At 37.6% G+C, this 21,080-nt stretch overlaps 1 protein-coding gene across 1 annotated transcript in view; it reads right to left on the reverse strand.

Annotated features, from left to right (window-relative positions):
* The window catches only part of LOC142433745 (DDB1- and CUL4-associated factor 12-like protein 2), a 55,575-nt gene extending 36,046 nt beyond the window's left edge, over nt 1-19,529 (reverse strand). Inside the window, exon 1 of the mRNA XM_075538457.1 lies at nt 19,317-19,529. Within this exon, the coding sequence (XP_075394572.1) occupies nt 19,317-19,529 (213 nt within the window). The remainder of the gene's footprint in view (nt 1-19,316) is intronic.
* Nucleotides 19,530-21,080: the final 1,551 nt, after the last annotated feature.

A 21,080-nucleotide genomic window follows, 5' to 3' on the forward strand; every position in this document is an offset into this window, starting at 1 on the left:
GCCACATCTGTTAGAGTACAAATTCCCACTAAAATGGAAACTAAGGGTCTCGCTCTTTTTTAATATGTAGTGAGTTGTTCTTAAGAGAATAAGTTCCATCTTTCTTTCTGACAGATAATATGGATGTGTGACTTGGGGAATTTCAGCTTACAAAAAAGCTTTGATTATGAAAGGTGGTGAGAATTTCCTGTAACTCTTCTCTTGCCTCTGGGTTTATAGAGCTTTGTCTTCTATTGAGGAGACCTGGTGGCATAGTGTGTTACACAATGAAGTCCTAACACAGAGGTCAGATATTCAAAGTCACTAGCACCTCCACAGGATAAAGATGAGACTTTCTACTCCCATCAAGAGTTATAGTCTCCGAAACTCACAGGGCAATTCTACCCTGCCTGATAGGCTTGATATGAGTCAGACTCCATTTGAAGACAATGTTACCCTACTATTGGGACATTTAAATTGATCATAACTGCTTTGGCCTGGAAGATTCCTGCTTTGCATACTCAAGCATCAAGAGCCTACACTCCATCTATATCCAATTCAGTTGAGTCTTGTGAGATAGCAATTTCTTTTAAAATAACTGTTTTCAGATTAGTCCCAAGGAGCTAGAAATTAAAGATATTCCAAATGTTCAACACTTCCAGGTCAACCCTATTTTGTTATCATTCTTCTGATTAAAATACTGAACGGAAAATGGGGAGTATAAATTTCTCAAAGTATGTTTCTGATACTTAATTTTTGTTTTGTTTTTAAAAAGGTTATTTAACAAAGTTGACCCTGATAGCCAAGTGGTAGAGGAATAGTAGTCACATGATGAGACAGTTAGATAGAGTCACAAATAGTGTTGTTTAATTTACTAGTGTTAATTGATAAGTACCAAATAGCAAATATTTTGACTTTTATCAGGGCCCTGGCATATCCAATAATTGCATCAGGAACTTGGTTGCTATTGTGGTAGAAATTTATTTTAAAGATAACAGATATGTCCCAAGGGCCACCACTTTTCTGTCAATTGTTGTCTTGTGGTTGGTCACTTGTATTTTGCTGTCATGCTGGAAGCTATGTCACTGGTATTTCAGATGTTAGTAGGGTCATGCAAAGTGAACAGGTTTCAGGGGAGCTAATAGACTAAGAACAGACTATAAATAAATAATTGGCTACCAACTTCAGAGGAATTTATAGTTGAATATCTTATGCATGATATCAAAATATTATCAGATACTGAAGGCCTGGTGACTGGAAGGGGAATATTGCTAGAAAAAGTGCCAGGAGATGGGCCCCAAGTTGGAAGACACTACAAATATGTCTGACAAGGTGTTGCTTTTCAAAGTAGAATTGACCATGGTGAAGTGAATGAAATTTATAAGCTTTGGTCTGTGTGAGATAAGCCTTCTGAATCTTCATTCACTGATGGGGCAAACCTCAAAATGAGAAAAATAAGCTGCAAAATCGATGGAAATTGGAATTTAGGATGTCCAAATTATGAATCTTGGAAAAATTAGAAGACTTCAAAAATAAAATAGATCACATAAATATCAGTATTCTAGGCATTAATCAGCTGAAATGGATTGGTGTTGACCAATTTGAATCAGAAAATCACATGGTTGACTATGCTTGAATGGCAAAAATCATTCAGGAATGGCATTGCATGCACTGTCAAAAATGACATTTCAAAATCTATCTTAAAGTACAATTCTGTCCAATCATTTATTCAAATTTATGCATCAACCACAAAGCCTAGTCATGAAGAAACTGAAAAATTATTCCAATGTCTTCACTTTAAAATTCACTCAAGATGCTCTGATAATTATTGGATACTTATTGCTGACTGGAATGCAAATGTTAGAATCAAAAAGGAAGGAACAGAAGTTGGAAAATATGGTCTTGGCAATAGAAACCACATTAGAGTTAGCATGATAGAATTTTGCCAGACCAACTAATTTTGCAGATATATTTTAACAAAATGAAAACATACATACTGACATCTACAGATGGGATACACAGATATCAAACTGACAACATCTGTGGGAAGAAACTATGAAGAAATGAAATATTGGCAGCTAAATCAGGATCGGGAGCTGACTATGGAACAAATAACCAATTGCTGCTCATATGTAAATTGAAGGTGATATTGAAGAAAATTAAAATAGATCCATTATATGACCTAAAGTCTATCCAACCTGAATTTGGAGAACATCACAGGAACAGATTTTAGGCATCTAACAGTAATGACAGAAGTCCTAATGAGCTGTGGGAGGACATCAAAACGACCATAAATGAAGACAACACAAGATCATTCAAAAAACAGGAATAGATGAAAAGATGGAAATGGATGTCAGAAGAGACTTTGAAATTTGCTCTTAATCATAGAGTAGATAAGGCAAATAAAAGAAATGATGAAGTCAAAGAACTGAACAGAAATGGCATCTCCAGAAGAGAAAGTCAAATACTACCACAAAATCTACAAAGACCTAGATTTAGAAAACTAAAAAGGAAGAACATGCCCTGCAAAACTAAAACTGAATGAACTGAACACAAAAAAATCCAAGTCTTGCCTTGAGATATTGATTCATTGGGCAAAATACTGAGTGCTTCAGGAAGCATCAGAAGAAAATGGGAAGATTACATAGAGTCACTGTACCAACAAGAACTACTTGGTATTACAAGATCATCCAAAAAATTTTTGCAGCAGTATATTGACTGGGAGCTGCCAGACGGTAAGACCAAATACAGAAGACAGTGAGGAACAAGGGTGTCATTGCTGATTTCAAAGGGATATTGGCTCAAAGCAGAAAATACCAGAAAGATGTTTACTTTGTTTTATTGACTATGCAAAGACATTAGACTTTGTGGATCGTAACAACATATGGCTAGCTTTCAGAATGGGAATCCCTGAACACTTAATTGTCCCCACAAGGAACCTGTACTATGATCAAGAGGCAGTTATGCAAACAGATCCAGGAAATACTGAGTGATTTAAAATCAGGAAAGGTGTATGTCAGGATTGTATCTTTTCATCATACTTATTCAATTTGTATGCTGAGCAAATAATCAGAGAAGCAGGATTATATGATGAAAACTGCAGCATCAAGATTGGCAGAAGTTTTATTAATAACCAGCTATAGTCAGATGACACAGTATTGCTCTCTGAAACTGAGGAGGACTTGAAGATCAAGGATTGAAGCCTCCAGTATAGATTACAATTCAATATAAAGAAGACCCAAATCCTCATAACTGGACCAATGGGTAGCATCATAATAAATAGAGAAAAGATTGAAGTTGTCTTGCTTGGATCCACCGTCAATATTCATTGAAGTCACAGTCAAGATATCAAACGATGCTTTGCATTGGGTAAATCTGCTGCTGATGACCTCTGTGGGATATTGAAAAGCAGGGTGATTACTTTGAGGAGTATTTTAAATTGCTTCATATGCATGTGGAAGCCAGCCATTGAATACAAAAACCAGAAGGGTCAATGTGCTTGAATTAATGTGCTCTGAAGAATATTGCAAGTGCCGTGGACTGCCCAAAGAAAAGGCAAATCTTTCTTGGAAGAAGTAACAGCTAGGATGTTCCTTAGAGGCAAGGAGAGCAAGAAAGTTTCATGTATTTTGACATGCTGCCAAGAGAGGCCTGTCGTTGGAGAAGGGCAGCATGCAAGTTAAAGTACAGAGGCAATGAAGAAAACCTTCGACGAGATGGAATGACACAGTGGTTTAAACAATGGGCTCCAACATAAGAACAATTGTGCTGGTGGTGAAGCATGAGGTGATGTTTCCTTTTCTTGTATGTAGGGCCAATATGAGTCAGAACCAAGTTGATAGCCCCTAAAAACAGTAACAGTCCCAAGGAGTTTGAGATTATAGATATCCCATATGTGCAACTTGTCCAAGATACTGTTCTGCTTCTTAATTCTGCCACTCTTTCCTATGTCCCTGTAACATCCCATACAAAATCATAAAACTGTGACGAAATGGTGGGTGCTATTCAGTGCAACGTCTGAAGGTTTGTAAGAAGCAAGTCAGATGCAAAGCCCAGAGCCAGAAGCCTAAAATGACCAAAAGTCAAAGTGGGTTTTCTTATTTTGACCATAGCTCAGTCAGATGAGATGCCTTAAGTCACACCCTCTACTAAGGTAAAGGCAAAGATGCCCTCAATGAAACAAAGCATACTAAGGTGGGCCAAGTATTCTAACTCTAGGTCTTAGAACATGTCATCATAGTATTTTGTTTAATCTTTTTGAGCTGTCCTTTGAAATTTTCTTTATTGTGTTATTTATTTTTATTTCCTTTGAAATTTTCTAGTCAGCTCTTTGAGTTCATCATTTCTTCCATTTGCTTTATCGAAAATCTATGATTAAGAGCCATTTTCAGAGTCTCTTCTGATAGCCACTTTGATCTTTTCTCTCATTACTCCTTTAAAAAATTTTATTGGGAGCTCTTACAGATGTAATGATTCATAATTCAATTAGATCAAGAATGCTTATACAATTGTTGCCACCATCAGTTTAAAAAAATTTTCATTCTCATTGAGCTTCTTGATATCAGATCCCCTTTATACCCTCTCTCCTCCATCCACCCAGCCCTTATTGTTATGCTATACATTATGAATTATTATTATTGTTAGCCATGACTTACATCATCCAATATACCCATTCACCTAAGATCTTTTTTTTCTTCATGAATGATGTTCTAAATGTCCTTACACGGCTCATTAGGTCTTCTGTTATTAGTGTTCAATGCAGCCAACTGTTCTTGAGATAGTCTCCATATTCAGCTGTGATAGACTCAAGGTCATATTTTCACTCATATGGACCTGTTTTAATTTTCTTCAGCCGTATCCTGAAATTGGTGATCTGTTCCAGAATCAGCCCCAGGCCTGGTTTTAGTTGCTGATAACATGCTTCTCAGTCATCTCTCCCCACAGGTGTAGTCAGCTTGATTTCTGGGTACACTATCTGTGGAAGTCCATGTGCATAGTCGCCTTTTGTGTTGCTGTAAAAAGGTATCAGCTATTATTAAGTCCTTTATTTTGCAAAATTCTATTATGTGATCTCCAGCTTTGTTTATATCACCAAGTCAATATTTTCCAACTACTATTCCTTCCCCTTTATTTCCAAGTTTTGCATTCCCATCACCAATAACTATCAATTCATTTTGATTGCATATTTGATCAATTCTCAATTGAAATCAATGGTAGAATTTTTCAATTCCTCCATCACTATCTTTTGTGGTTGGTGCAAAAGTTTGAATCATTATTTCATTGATTGGATTCACTTGAAGGTAGATAGATATAATCCTTTGACAGACAGCATTGTATTTCAAGATTGATTTTGAAATGTCATTTTTGGAAGTGAATGCCAGGTCATTCCTCTTGATTCTTATTCCTGGCATAGTAAATTCTATGATTTTCTCATGCAAAATGGCCAATACCACTCCACATCAGCTCGCTAATGCCTATTGATCTTTATGCATGCCATTTCATTTGTTAATGCTTCCAATTTTTCTAGTTCTTAATTTGCACATTTCAAGTTCCAATAATTAGCAGATTTTTGCAGCTATTTTCCTTACCTTAAGTCCTGTCACATCAGCAGAAGATCCCAAATCATTCAGTGATTCATATTACCATGGTCAACTCCACTCCAAGAAATCTCCCAAGTCACATTTTGAGGACCCTGAGACCTGAGGGACCCATCCTCGACACTATTTTTGACAATGTTCTGCCTCCATTGATTACGTCTTCAGAATCTGACAATGTTTTGGTCCTATATAGATGTTGCTGGCTCTTTTCTCTGAAGTGGAGAGCTGATTCCTTCTTCGTTGTCTGTTCTTAGCCTGGAAGCTCAGCTGAAACCTGTTCACTTTGGTTGACACTGCTGGCATTTGAAATACTAGTGACAAGCTTCCAGCATCACAGTGACACACAAGCCATCACAGTATGACAGACAAATGGCCAGCTGACTGGAATAAATCCATATTTGTACACATTCCTAAGAAAGGTTACCCAACAGACTGCTCAAATTTTAGAACAGCATCGATAATGTCATATACAAGTAAACTTTTGCTAAGCATCACCCCACAACTCTTGCAGCAGCACAGGAAGCTTCTAGAGGTTCAGGTTGGATTCAGAAAAAGGATGTAGCACAAGGGATATAATTGTTGAAGTCAGATGGTTCTTGGCTGAATGCAGAAAATACTAGTAAGTGGTTTCCTTTTGCTTTATTGACCCTGCAACGCAATCAACTGTTTAGACCAAAACAAACTATGGATAACCTGGAGGGAATGGGAATTCCAGAAACTTTCATTTTGCTCATGTATAATATGTACAGGGATCAGGAGGAAGTTGTGTGGACAGAACAAGGCATTGCTGCATAATTTAAAATCAGGAAAGTTATGAGTCAGATTTGAATCCTCTCACCAGACTTGTGAAAAGTGTTTGTGGAGAAAATCATCATTAAATCTGAATTATGTGAAGAAGAATATGGCAGCAGGATCAGAGGATGCTTATTAACTGTCTGTGATATGCAGATGATATAACCTTGCTTCCTGAAAGTGAAACACTTGCTGACAAATATTGTAACCTTCAATATGGATTATAGCTCAATGCAAAGAAACCCCAAATCAGCACAACTGGACCAATAGGTAACATCATGACAAATGGAGAAAGATTGAAGTTATCAAAGATTTTGTCTTTCTTGGCTCCACAATACAATGCTCATGGAAGCAACAGTCAATAATTCAAAAGATGTGTTCATTAAGAAATCTGTTGAAGCACAAGAATTCTTTAGAGTTTGGAAAAGCAATGATAATTCTTTGTAGAATAAGATGAGCTTGACCCAAGCCATGGCTTTTTTCCATTGCTTCATATGCATGTGAGAGTTGGACATTGAATAAGGAAGACCAAAGAGGAATCAAGGCATTTGAATTGTAGTGCTGGAAAAGAATATTGAAAGTATCATGGACTGATAATTTTGCAAATCAATCTGTCTTGGAAGAAGAACAGCCAGAGTGCTCCTTAGAGGTAAGGACATAAGACTGTCTTACTTAGGGTATGTTGTCAGGAGAGACCTGTCACTGCAGAAGAACTCCACGTTTGGTGACATGGAGGGGCAGCAGAAAAAAAAAAAAAGGTCCTCGAGGAAATGAATGAAATGGCTACACACATTGCCTGCAACATTGGGCTCAAGCATAGGAACAGCATTGAGGATGGCTCAGGACTGGGCTGAGTTTCATTCTGTTGTACGTCGTGTTCCTATGAGCTACAACCTACTTGTTGGCACCTAACAAGATAAAAAAACCTAAGGGGAGGTCTTGAAGAGGGCTCCCAGCAAACAAAAGGTTTGACAAGGTTCACACTCTCTATTCCGGTAAAAAAAACCAACTTCATCCCACCCTCTTCCTGTCCATAGAGAATGCTCCCCAAAATGGGATTATAGCCATAGGAATATAAATCCAGAATTAGAATATATAAGTAATAAGGCTAGAAGGGCCGTATTAATTAACTATAACTCACCTTGCTTATGAAATAATGGCATGTTAGAGAAAGATTTCTGAATATTTACTGGTAAAATTACCCATGTTTTAATTTTTACCTAAAATATCTTTTTGCCTAATAATGTAGCAGGAAACTCAATCATGATTAAAACTCTATGGGCAAACATAGTGGTACCCCAGAGACAATTCAGGTATGGTGTGAAATACATAGCTCAAGTTGTACCATCTACTTCTTGTTTGATGGTGTTATCAGAAGAGAAAGAGCCTGGTAAGAGATGAATACAGCGAAGATGACTCCTGTGTACAAAAGACAATAGAACTTTATGCCACATTGAGGCTGACCCATATCTCTGTCCCTGTTAGAACAATGCCCGTAGTGTACTTTAGAACCTTATCAGTTCAAGCTTGTAGCTCTTGTTGGAGTTGGCTGGCTTATGGTCCCTTTGGTCCTCTGAGCATTCTCTCCTCCAAAGACCAAGCTGTTGGCACAGAAACGCATGGCTGTTGTGGAAGTCTCCTTCCATGGCACTCCCATTTCCAGTCCCACCAACCAAACTCACTCCTACGCAGTCCATGCTGACTCTGCTGGATATTGAGAACAATAGCTCTCAAGGACAGCAGAAACCTCAATGTCCCTTCCCTGGCCTGTTTCCCAACTACAACAGCATCCCCTGACACATTTCCTCAAGGAGAGTATGCCACCGAGTCAGTTGCAACCCCTAACAACCTTATGCACAACAGAAAGAAACACTGTCCACTTTTGCACTCTCCCCGCAATGGTTGCTATGCTTGAGCCCACTGTTGCAGTCAGTGTGCCAACCCATCTCTTTGAGGGCCTCCCTCTTTCCCTCTACCTCTATACTTTCCCAAGTCTGAAGTTCTTCTCCAGGTACTCGTTTCTCTGACAACACACCAAAAGTCTGTGAGGCAAAATCATATATCCTTGGCTGTAAGGAGCACTCTGGCTGTATTTCTTCCAAGAGAGATCAGTTTGTCCTTTTCAACAGTCTATCTATTGTTTTGCAGGGAATTGTTCTATGGGAATAAGGACAGTCCAGGTTTGAAGTGTATCTAAGGACTATAGTCTCTACCAGGTTTATAAATCTGATCATTTTTGGTTTTATGGACTGGCTATTCCATAATCTTAATTTCACATAGCCCGGTTGATTCAGCTATGGAATATGGAGGAGGGGGTGTCAGATAAACTCCACCACATAGGGGTTCTACTCAGAAAAACTAAACCATGTAGGGTGAAAAGATGTATCAATCGGGGCATAGACCTCATAAATCATAGCAACCTGGGCTTTGTTTGAGGCCAGCCCTTTTCAGATCCCTAATGTATTTATGGATTAAGTACAGCTTTATAATGTGTTGCTAACATATCTGTCTGGAGAAGGCACGTATCTCTAATCATCTCTAAAGATGAACACACATCAGAATGTAAGGTTTACTTCAATAAAATAGATGTAGCTATAGATCTGGACACAGGAATTGAGAAGAAAAATATGTAATAACTGAATGTCTACATCTATGACCAGAGAGCCAGAAGATCAGGATGACCAGGCTTAAGGTAATAAAGAATTTTGCCGGGAATGTCTAATATCTTCAAGCTTTCGCCCAAGAGCTAAAGATAAAAATTATGTAAATTTGTCATGACTTATCCAAAGAGGCCAAAAGGTACGTGGAAACTTATTCTTATTTACCTCTAAGGAAGCTGTCGTGGAATCTGGGTCCAGTACCATGGAGACTCTTCTGAATTTCTGCTTTGTGACTCCCCCGGAGAGACAGTCCATGTGCTCCTGCTCTCCATCCACGCATACTTAACATGCAAATCTTTCCTCTGTCCAAGTTGAAAACATCAAGCGAGTCTAGGTTTTCTGGTGACAGAGAGGACTACAATTCTTCAGAACGGTGAAGACATCAGCAATAACTGCTTATTACGTTAGGAAGCCTTACAGAGGGGTTCTGCCCTGTCTTTAAAGTGAAGGCACAGTTCTAACAGTATCAGCTGTTTTTGAGCTCATTCATGAGTGACTAGTATTTGTATCATCTACTTATGAATACCTTACTATTTGGCTGACTTTTCTTTTTCCTCTTCTTCGTTTTTTTTTTTTTTTTTGAATTTGCTTACCTTATGGAAACCAGTCCCGGGAGGACATTGTGCTTGGTAAAGTAGACTGGTAGCAAAAGAAAGGCAGACCCTCCATGAGCCGGATTGACTCAGTGGCTGCAACAATGAGCTCAACCATGAGAACAGTTGTGAGGACGGCAGTGTTTCCTTCTAGTTTACTAGGGTCGCAATTTGGTCAGAACCTAACTACACCCATTGAAACTCTATGCATAACTTTTTGAGTGACTCCCGAACTTTTTTTTTTAACCTGCCACCTTACCTACAGATTTTAAACTTGTCAATTTGTGTGTTTGTGTATCTAATTCTATTCTTCTCAGAGCCCTAAGAAAGACAGTTAGTATCTTATTTTACTGTCTATTTCCTGGTTCTTTGGCTTTTTGTTGGTACTACATGCTGGTCATATCGGTTTGTTGTGTATTTTCATTAGTCTTTGCTACTTAATCTCTAAATCTAATGTCCATTTCAATGGCTACACAGAACTCACAGTCAAAATTCACGATTATAAGGTGTATTAAAGAAGTTCACAAGTTGTCATGACAGTGACATTTGTTTATAAGGACATGTTACAAAGTTTTTTCAGGTCATCTCATAAATACCCAGAGGGGCATACTACTCTGTTGAAAGCCTCCAGTCAGAGGCATTCCACTCAAGCTGCTTGAGTCAGTAAACCTACCTCCCTAAATCAAGTGGTTTGTTTGTTTGATTTGGCAGAGGCATATTTAGTTATGGATAGTCATATTTTGACAAACTCTTTTAATTTCTCCTTGTCTGGAAAGTTCCGTATTTTCCTCTCATACATTATGGAGAATTTTGTGGAGCATACATTCTTATTGGTTTCATATTACAGGCAATTTTTCTTCTTTCCTGAGTTGCTCTCAGGATTCTTTCCTTTTCTTTGATATTGGAAACTGATTATGCTACGTCATTGTGATTTTGTTTTAGGATCAGTTCTATTTGGGGTTACTTCCTGTTCTTGAATGATTATTTTCTGTCAGGATGTTCAAGACATTTCTGTGCCCCCCCCCATGCGCCCCACCCACAGTGTTTCTCAGAGTGCTTTTTTCTTCTTACACTTCCTGTTCTGTTTTCCCTAGGGGAAGTCTGGCTCAGTCATCTCTCCTATATGTGAGATTCAGAATTTCAGGACTTTGTTTTCTCTCCCTTTTTTTCAACTCTTTGTTGTAGAAAGAAGATGTAGAATATCTGCATCCATAGCTGTGCTTTCCCATAAGCCAGACCCTTTGTTTTTATAATTTTTAGTTGTATTCTACATTTTCTTCCATTCTATGCAGGACATATTATTGTGATCCAAATCAGAATGATGAGTGGCACAACACCATCTCTTTCTTCTGGTTTCAGGAGGCTGAAGAGTGCTTGTTCCATTAGTCTATTGATTAATTATTACCACTCATGCCTGATGTTTTAGGTCACTCTTCTTTGCTAACACCAGTCACTGCTCACCAAAGTAGAATGTAGAACATTTTCTCCATGGACTCTGCTATGACAGTTGAGATACATGTTCCTAACATGGTAAGTCTATGTATAAAAACTCAGGGACACATTCCTCAAGGTGTTTGCTTGTTGCAAATAAGTTTTCAAAATGTTGTCTCCTGTACGCTCTATTATATGAAGGGTTTACAGAAAGGTCTTGGATGAATTTTATTATCATTCAATTCCATTTTTCCAGGGTCGTGTTTAAGCTCCTTATTTGCAACTCATAAAAATAAACATATATAAAAATAACCTTTGACATATGTATGCAGATAAATACAAATATAAGTGTTTTGTTTTTGTTCGGTCTCATAGCGACTTTATGCACAACAGAAAAAAAAACTCTACCAGGTCCAGTGCCATCCTCATAATAGTTATTAAGTTTGAGATCATTGTTTCAACCACTGTGCCAATCAATCTTGGCAAAGGCCTTCCTCATTTGCACTACCCCTTTTACTTTACTAAGTATGATGTCCTTCTCCAGCGAATGGTCTCTCCTGGCAATATGTCTGAAGTACCTGAGAGGAGGTCTCTCCATACTTGTCTGTAAGGAGCATTCTTGGTGTACTAGGGGGCATCCCCCCAAAAAAAATCTGGAATTGTGCTTGGCAGAGCAGCTTTTGTTACATTTTTCCTGCTATGGGAAGCATGAAACAACTCCATTTGAGTTAGTGAACCCAGTGGTGTTGTCTGGAAAGATTTACTCTGGTCACAGTAATTTTTTTTTTTTTGGTAAAAGCAGTTTCGCTTGAACCTCAGTTTTTGTGATGGCCTAATTAAAAGAACAATGTGTGACAGTGAAATTCTGTTCCCTGCTTGGGAATAATGCCATAGAAACTGTTGTGATGTTGAACACACCTTATAAGGAAAACATTATGAGAAAAACTCAAGTGTATGAGTGGTTTTCTAGTTTCAAAAAAGGTGAAATGCTAATTGATGACAGACCTCATTCTGGATGCTAGTCAACTTCTTGATCAGATGAAAAGTTTGACTCATAAGGCATTTGGAGTTTGTTCCACCAGGTCAGACTATTAATCAAGCTTTCTCTTAAGAGGTTCTGAAAAGATTGTGTAACAGTGTGTGACAAAAAAGGGCTGATTTGTGGTTTAAGGCAGACTGGTTTGTCACTATGACAATGTGTCTGCTCATGTCCTCATCTCAATGATGTTTTTTAAAAAACAGCATACATCTCTTGATTTTGGGTGTCCTTTTGCCAGTCCATGGTATCTTCAATATTCTTCCCAAGCACTATAATTCAAGTGCACTGATTGTCAGTATTCTTTTTCCCCCCAGTCTTCTTTTGTGTGCATGTGTGGTGTGTGTGTGTATTGTGTGTATGTGTGTGTGTGTGTGTGTAAATACCATACAATTCCCAGGAACGCTGGCTGTGCATTGGGTTACATCATAGCTTGCTACCTGCAAGGTCAATGGGTCAAAACCACCAGCTGGTCCTCAGAAGAAAAATGAGACTTTCTGCTTCTGTAATATTTACAGTGCTGAAACATACAGGAGAAGTTCTATTCTGTCCTGTAATGTCACTGTGAGTTGGAAGCAACCTGATGGGAGTGAAGATGAATCCCATTCACATCTGTTCAGCTTGTTTTGTTTGTTTGTTTTTCCACCCCATAATACCAAATGAAACTCATTACTATCAAGTTGGTTACACTTCTTTTGACCCTAATTATAAAATAATGAAACACTGTTTTTGTTCATCATCTGCAAAATTGTTGTTATGTTAGAACCACTGTTTCAGCCACTGTGTTAATCCATCTCCTTAGCGTCTTCCATTTTTTTTGACTGATCCTCTATTTTGCCAAGCTGATATCTTTGAGAGATGGATTTTTTTTCTCATAACATGTCTAAAGTACTTCAGACAAAGTCTCTCCATCCTTGCTTTTAAGGAGCATTCTGGCTCTATTTCGTCGAAGGTAGATTTGTTGGTTCTTCTCATAGTTTACAGAGCTTTCCATAATGTTTGCCAACACTATAATTCAAATAATCAGCTCTTCACTAATCTTCCTTTTTGTCTGGCGGCTATAAATTGGAATTGACTTTTTGGCAGTAGGTGTACTCTAGTGAATGGCTTTTCTTCTCTTTCTCTCAGATCTCTAATTACCCTCAAAATGGTTCTTTTTTATGTCTTTTCTTGTCTTTTTATGATAATGGTCTCATAAAATATTTTTCCTATTTTATCAACTATTCTCCCTCAGCGTATTGTCCTCCAGGTACATGCATGCTATGAGGTGTTTTGTAGAGTCACCATTATTCTTTGACATAGTCTCTAATATGATATTGTATGTATGTACCATGCTCTATGTACTCATTTATTAGTGTGTACTTAGGTTGTTTTAATTCTATTGCTGTTGAGAATAAGAGGGCAATGGACATGGTGTGCATGTAACTATTTATGTAATGATTATTATTTATCCAAAATATTTTTCTAATAGTTCTCACACTTTAACCAAAAGGTAACAAAATGATAAATGAAGAAAAGAGTGAAGTTGTTAAAGATTTCTTCTCCCTTGAATCCACATTCAATGTTCATGGAAGGAAAAAATTAAATGACTTATTGCATTGGGTAAATCTGCTTCACAAGTTATGTTTTAAGTGTTGAAGAGATCCAAGCCATAAGATTTCCGATTGCCTCATATACCTGTGAATGTTGTACATTGAATAAGGGAGACCAAAGAAGAATTGATGCATTTGAATTATTGTATTGGCCATGAATATTGAAAGTACTATGAACTGTAAACAAAAGAACAAGCAAATCTCTCTTCGAAGTACAGCCATAATGTTCCTTAGAAGTGAGGATGGTGAGATGTAGAGCAGTCCCTGGAAAGGGATATAATGTTTGGTAAAGTCGAAGGAGTGCAAAAAATAAGATATATGGCAGGCTCTGATGCTTCCCAGGTTCACGTCATTACTCAAGTCCAGAGAACCTAAGGTTGATGAGCCAGAAGCAGGATTCAGATCCTAACAGAGCAGAGTAGCTTCTTCACAGTGTTCACTAATAAATGAATAAGTCCATACCCTTAATATGAGTTTTTATTCCATTCTAATCTATTCACAACTGCTTGGCTGCTCACAGTAGATCCCATGGTGGAGTTGATTACATTTTATTAGGTCATATCATGGAGGAGGCCTCAACTGTCAATCTACTGAGACTTCTGGCCAAGGGAAGTTGACACAAAATCTAACTCTCACATTTTCTATCCATTTATACTTTTATGATGTTGTTTATGCTTTATGAAAATTGACAAAATCTTAAAGTCTTTCATTTGAGGAGGATTTGAATAAAACATAATATAACTGTATAATGGAAGTATATGCAATCATTTAAAATTAGAATTCAAATGAAATTTTACTTTATTACTTATTCTATTTCAATCTATTTTATGATAGCAATCTATTATTTATATAAGCAGAAAACATGTAAAGTTCTTTTTATACTGGAAAATAATATTTAAGTAATTTTTGAAAAACATCTTTTTAAACTAATGTGAAGAAATAACACTTTATTCTTCTGAAGTATTTAAATACCGCTAAGCTATAATTAAATAGGTAATAAAAGCAGATTAAGAACAATTTTTTTAAATTCTCTCATTTATTTTCAGTCAGTAACAAGATTTTTCTACTATTAATAAATAATTCCCAAAATATGTAAACATTATCAGTATATTGTAATTAAATATCTTTATGTGGTATGTACATTATTTAGTTATAAATAATATTCTCTTATATTAGCATTCATATACAGAAGGCAGATGGTTGTCAAAGAGACGAGATAAGAAAAGACATGTTTACCTACCTTCCAGAAGTGAAGATTTATAATTAATTTTGCTTTCACTTTACAGATGTCACCTGAGGTAAGCTATCAAATTTCCAAGTGGCAGGCTACCTGATAAAAATTCAACCAAGATTTCTCATTCGTTTTGTCTTTCTCACAGGTTGTTGACGTTATAATAAATGGGGGCAGAAATGTTTAAGGATTGATTAAATACATATTAGTAGAAATGTGCAAAGTGCATCCTCAAGAATGTTGTACTATAATGAAAGGAATTTTGTTCTAAATTATTTCACTCCAATATGCTTAAGTGTAATGAATAATAGCTTTGTGAATTCTGGCTACAGGTGGAGGTACTATATTCTATTGTGGATAATAACCAGTTTTAACAAATCACATGCTTGCCAATTGTTCACTATCACTGGGGATATTTAATGAGTGATAAATAATTGTCTTTGACCTACTCAGAATAATTTAACCTTACTCATATATACAGGGAAATACATAGACATGTAGGAATGTAGAAAAGTATTGAGAACCAATTTACTTTGAAAACACATGTAGGCATGTTCTATAATTATGGAATGTCTCTCTTTAACAAATATACCATTTTAATATGGGATTTAGATGAAGCATCTATTTTAATAATTTTCCAAAATTAAATTTTATTTATTATTATGGAATTGTTTCTCAGAGTACATAGGTTATAGATTGTGCCTCCTTGAAAACAGACCCTCAAATGGATATTTGCAGGCAAATATTTTTGGGCAGAATAACTTTAAAAACAATATCTGTGAGTTAGTGAGAGCAAGGGATTTGACGTTCAGGTATAGCGTATGTGAATGAGTGGAGGAAGGAGTTGAAAGGCCAAGCAATTGCATTAGATAACACATCTCACAGGGAGCTCTGGAGCTAGGATGGCCCCCACTCCTCCATAAATGAGTGTAAATTTGTTTTTTAATACTCCCGGTAACTGGGTGAATTAATTCCATCATTTTTCAGATGGGCGCCTGTATTATTCTGGGTTGACTAGAGAAAGAAATCCAAAGAAACTCATATGTGTATAAGAAAGAGGTTTATGCAAGAGCAACTGAATATTGGGAAAATATCCCAGCCCAGTCCAGATCAAATATGTCAGTCCAATATTAAACCATATGTCCTCTTCAGACTCACGAAAACATGCAATGATGGTGATGGCAGGAAGATAGCAGGCCAGTGGCTGGAAAGTCTTTGAACCCAGTGAAGTTGCAAGCATTTCAGCCCTGGTAGGGGTCTCTACATGGCTCCTCCAGTTCCCAGGACATAGGGTCGATCAGCTTAGTGCCACGTGTCTTGTCAGTAGAATAGAGCATCTCTCCCGGAGTGAGTCAGGAGAAAGAGTCTCTCCTCTCCCCAAGGAGGAAATCCAGGACTTCCCAGAATTCTCAGTAGAAGGCTAGGTCCACACAGAGGCCTCATTGGCTATGATCTGATTGACAGATTAGACTCCACCCCTTCACTCTTAATCCTCTCAAATTCCAAATTGACACCTGATTATGTAACTACCATAGAGGCATCTTGGTGATTAACCACAATATCCACCCTAATTAGTGAAAAAAAATGCAAGCTATACTCCAACCAAAAACAAAACAAAACAGAACATCTAACTGTCATTGAGTTAGTGCTGACTCATACTGACCACTAGGTATCATAGCCCAATACATAACCACTATGTTTAGCACCAGGGCTTCTAAACAATATTTGCAGGTATAAATATTCAAAACTAAACTCACTTATTTCTGAATCATGGCCACCCTATATGACATTGAAAAACTGCCCTGTGCATTTCTAAGACTGCAAATCTTCACAGGAGTAGAAAACCTTATCTTCCCCCCAGGGAGCAGATAGTGATTTTGAACTGTTAACCTTGCAGTTAGCTGCCCAAATGTAACCCTTACACCACCAAGAACTCCTAGGAGCTAAAAAGGAAATAGTAAAAATCTACTGTAAGTTCACCAAATCACAAAAGAAATGCTAAACTTTGGTTTAAGTCACTGTAAATTTAAATATATTTTTAAAAGTATATCTAGCAAACATTAGGATTCCTGGGGGATGACGTTAGGCTGCTAACTACAAGTTCAGTGGTTTGAACCCACCAGCTGTTCTGAGAAGAGTGAGAGGGTGAGTGCTTCTGTAATTTTCGACGTAGACACCCCAAAGAACAGTTCTGACCTCTTCTTCAATGTTCCCATGAGTTTGGAGTCGATTCAGTGGCAGTGGGCTTGTTTTTTTCTTATATAACAAAAAAGTGGAGGAATTATGTTTACAAGACAAAACATTTCACAAGCTCGTATATTTGTGTAAGTTCTCCCTTGTGCTTTCTCACGCTCAAAGGGAATCACTAATTTTCACATACACATAGTCTTCACACTTGATCTTAGCCAAAAGGCCGAGAAGTGATATATACACATAGTCTTAACTTTTTGTTTGGCCTTTTTGTATTTTTGTTGTTCTGTTCAACATAAAGGAACCCGGGGGTGGTGTAGTGATTAGGAGTTGGGGTGTGATTTCCATAGTCAACAGTTTGAAGCCATGCAGGTTCACGGGAGAAAGATTGGGCTTTCTACTCCCGTAAACAGTCTCATATACTCACAGGTGGTCGCTATTAGTCAGCATTGAATTGATGGCAGCTAGTTTGGTATTTGTTGTTGCTTTACAATTTTTATTGGCACATATTCCATATCATACAACTCGATTATTCATTCATGTCAAGAAAAATTGTACAATCATTACCACAATCAATTTCAGGAAATTTTCTTTCTCCTTTCCCCCATGGTTAAATCACCTTTAAAATGTGTTGTGTAATCGCATTAAGTTCTATTGCTCTGTCCCCCTCTTGCCATCATTGTTTACTCCCGAAATCCCCATACCCTCCCTGTCTTCAGAGTCCCCACTCTGTGTCCCCTAGAAACCCTTGCATCAGTTATTATCTCTGTGCATCCACTCCTGTGATTCACACACTGGCAAACCCAACTGAAACAATAAAGAACAAAAATGAAATCAGGTGGTAAGGCCAAAACAATAATAATATAGAGATAAAAATACTGGCAATGAAGAAGGAAGAAAAAAGACCATTAATTTTTTTAAAAAAGCAAGGGAAGGAAATTTTGTCTTGGTACGAAAAAAAGATCCTTGAACCTAAAACAAATTCAAGTTGGGTCTAGAAGGAGGTCAACTGGTTAAGTATCAAGTTTGATCCAGCATAATAATGATTGCAATGATCTATATATGATTTTTTTAAAAAATGTTCCAGATCATTCCCTGTGACTAGAGGGGATCTGTCAGGGGTTTAATCTGACTACATGCTCTGCAGATGGATTAGGGCTCCCACTGCCCTCCACAGCCTTCCACAAATTGTGTGTTCACAATTTTCAGGAAATTTTAGCTCTGATATTTTTCTCTTAGGCATATTTGAATTTTGTTATTGTCATTTTATCACACAAGCTTGTGTTCTTCTTCCATGTGGTCATAGTTGACTCCTAGCTTACTGTGTTTGACTGCTTGCTTGAATACAAACTTTTAAGACCCCAGACACTATTTCAATTGATAACCTGGCATCATCTGCTCTCTTCACCACACTTTGCTGTATTACCCTTATCTTTAGTGATCATTTCATGAAGGCAAATATTGAACTGGACCATGTTATCAAAACTGTTCTTGAGTTGAGGCTAGAGTTTTGTAGGAGCCTAGATTCCATCTGCTTGTCCATGGACCAACTACATTAGTACCAGTAACAAACCAACCAGCAAGTAAACAAACAAAGAGAAAAGGGAAAGAAAAAGTTAAAGGCAGGAAAACAAAAGCCCATATAAATAAAACATACATTGTCAATCATCCCCCTGGGGTATAAGGCAATTGCACTGATGGCATCAATTTTCCCAATGACACAGCACTGTGGACACTGTCAGTATGAGGAGTCTATGCAAGCAAGTAACAATCCACCTTGGGCCACAGCCCATGGGTTGTTGCTTTTCAGTGTGAGCTCCTATTCTACTAAGCTCTACTTGCCCTAAGTATGGGATTTGGTGCCAGGGGGACACTTCTTGGATCATTTTTTCCATGTGCAGTTCTCTACCCAACAGATAAACAACCTGTCATTTCACTACGATGGGGGTATAGCAGTTCTAAATGTATGGTTGTACTGACTCTCTTTCCATTGGACAGTCCCTGAGCCGGGTGGGGGGTGTTCCCAAAATTTCCAGTGACCACCATTTCCACAGTGCCCTCAGTCAATCACATAAAAGGGACAACGCCACCACTGCTCCCCAAACACGTAGTACTTCCCTGGTTATGTGCTCCGCACTTTCGCATGGTCAGCCTTCCCTAAACAGTGTTTCCAATCCCCATCCTAAGCTGTGTTCTCAAACCATCACATGGATACCTCAAGTAGGTAATTCGTGATATTATTCTTAAAGATCTTTAGGAACGTTCCATTATCTTTAGAATAAAAGCCAACCTCCTGACTCTGGCTTACAAAGTCGAACAATTTTTTTGCTGTGGATACATCTCCAGAATCTAATATAGTCCATTCCTGTTTGATGGCTTTCAGATCCAGGGTTTGGTACTCACCAAGATCATTCTTCTCTTGAGACATGTTTGCTTGTTGTAGCATTAGCTGCTGCATATGGCAGTGATACGGGAAAGAGGGAGTTCAGTGGCAGGATTTTGTTCTTCTGTGCAGAGGACCCAGGAGTTAATGCAGACACCACCTTCTGTTTGTGGAGGCTTGCATGTTGCTGTGATGCAGAACAGGATTTAGAAAAGTTTCCAGAGTAAAATAAGCTAAGATGAACAGTCAAGCTATCTACTTAGGAAAATAAATCAGCCAATGAAAAATGCTATGGACCACAACAACCTGATCCCATCGTACATGGGATCATCATGAGTTATCAGTACATGGATTTCTTGTCATTGAGGTATCTGGCTAACAGTAATTTTCATTGTCTGGGCGAGCCTTCTTTCAACCGCTCTAGATCAAATAGTCCTCCAGTAACTGACATATCACTCTTTCATTTTTCTCATATCAATTGTCACAAGCTTTAACTTCCTTCATTAGGATATCAGTCCCTGAGGATATGGAAAGTAGGTTTGTCTTATCTATCACTGCATCCCCAATTTAGGCAAAACTGTCTGATACATAGTAGGTTATTAGCAAAAATGTGGTGAATAAATAAATATTCATATCTGTCTTTTTCTCCTATTAGCGTATTTAAATTTCAAAATTAGAGCATATGTTTTATTTTGAGATTCTTCTCGCTCCTACAAAAGCTGCCTAGAATTAAGCAGAAGTTTAACAATAATTGCCAAACTTAAGTATGCTTATTACTTTGTGTTATGGATCAGGGATTCTTGGTACCAAATCCATTTAACACACTCTGTTGCTATTGATTATGTTCTCTAAAATCTTAGAAAATATTCTAAGGTATATGTGTTCTTCTCTATTAAAAATGTCTAATGATGAGAGCAATGAATATACAAATGTGCTTTACACAATTGATGTATGTATGGATTGTGGTGAGTTGTAGGTGCCCCTAATAAAATGGTTTAAAAAACAAAACAACAACAAAAACCTGTCTATTTCCTGACTTGCTTCCATCATTGCTTCCTGAATGATTCGGCATACATTTTCTTGGGGTTGCAGCTATGAATTGAGAATGCAAGGACAGTGAGAGTGACAGTGCCTCAGAGGGTAATAAGGCCCACTCAAAGAATGGACATTGAACAGAGCTGTGGTCTAGTATAGTCGAGAAAATGGTTTTATACTGTCAGATGGGTAAAGCAGGCAAATAGAGAGAGACTAATTATATCCGAATAGAAAACTCATGGTTTTAAACAGATGGGCACACAAATTTATTAGTTTTACCTGAGAAGGCTTAAGAGCAATCTGTGCTTGTCAGTGGACTGTATCTTGGCCTCTAATAATCCAAATGAAAGGAAGTATGGCTTCTTGGTGAAATTAAAGTTTGAAGGAGGCAGAAGTACAGGAAGAGCCTGGAGCACACTGCTGTATCCTAAAGTAAGAAGATGCTTCAAGATTGATGTGAAAATTGATTAAAATGATGATCTCCCAACACTTTTTGTATGTAAAACACAATAAAATCCTTTGGTTCTGCTATTCATTATTCTGTCATTCACAGCTTCTCTT

The sequence above is a fragment of the Tenrec ecaudatus genome, chromosome X (genome assembly GCF_050624435.1).
Source record: "Tenrec ecaudatus isolate mTenEca1 chromosome X, mTenEca1.hap1, whole genome shotgun sequence".
Taxonomy (NCBI): domain Eukaryota; kingdom Metazoa; phylum Chordata; class Mammalia; order Afrosoricida; family Tenrecidae; genus Tenrec; species Tenrec ecaudatus.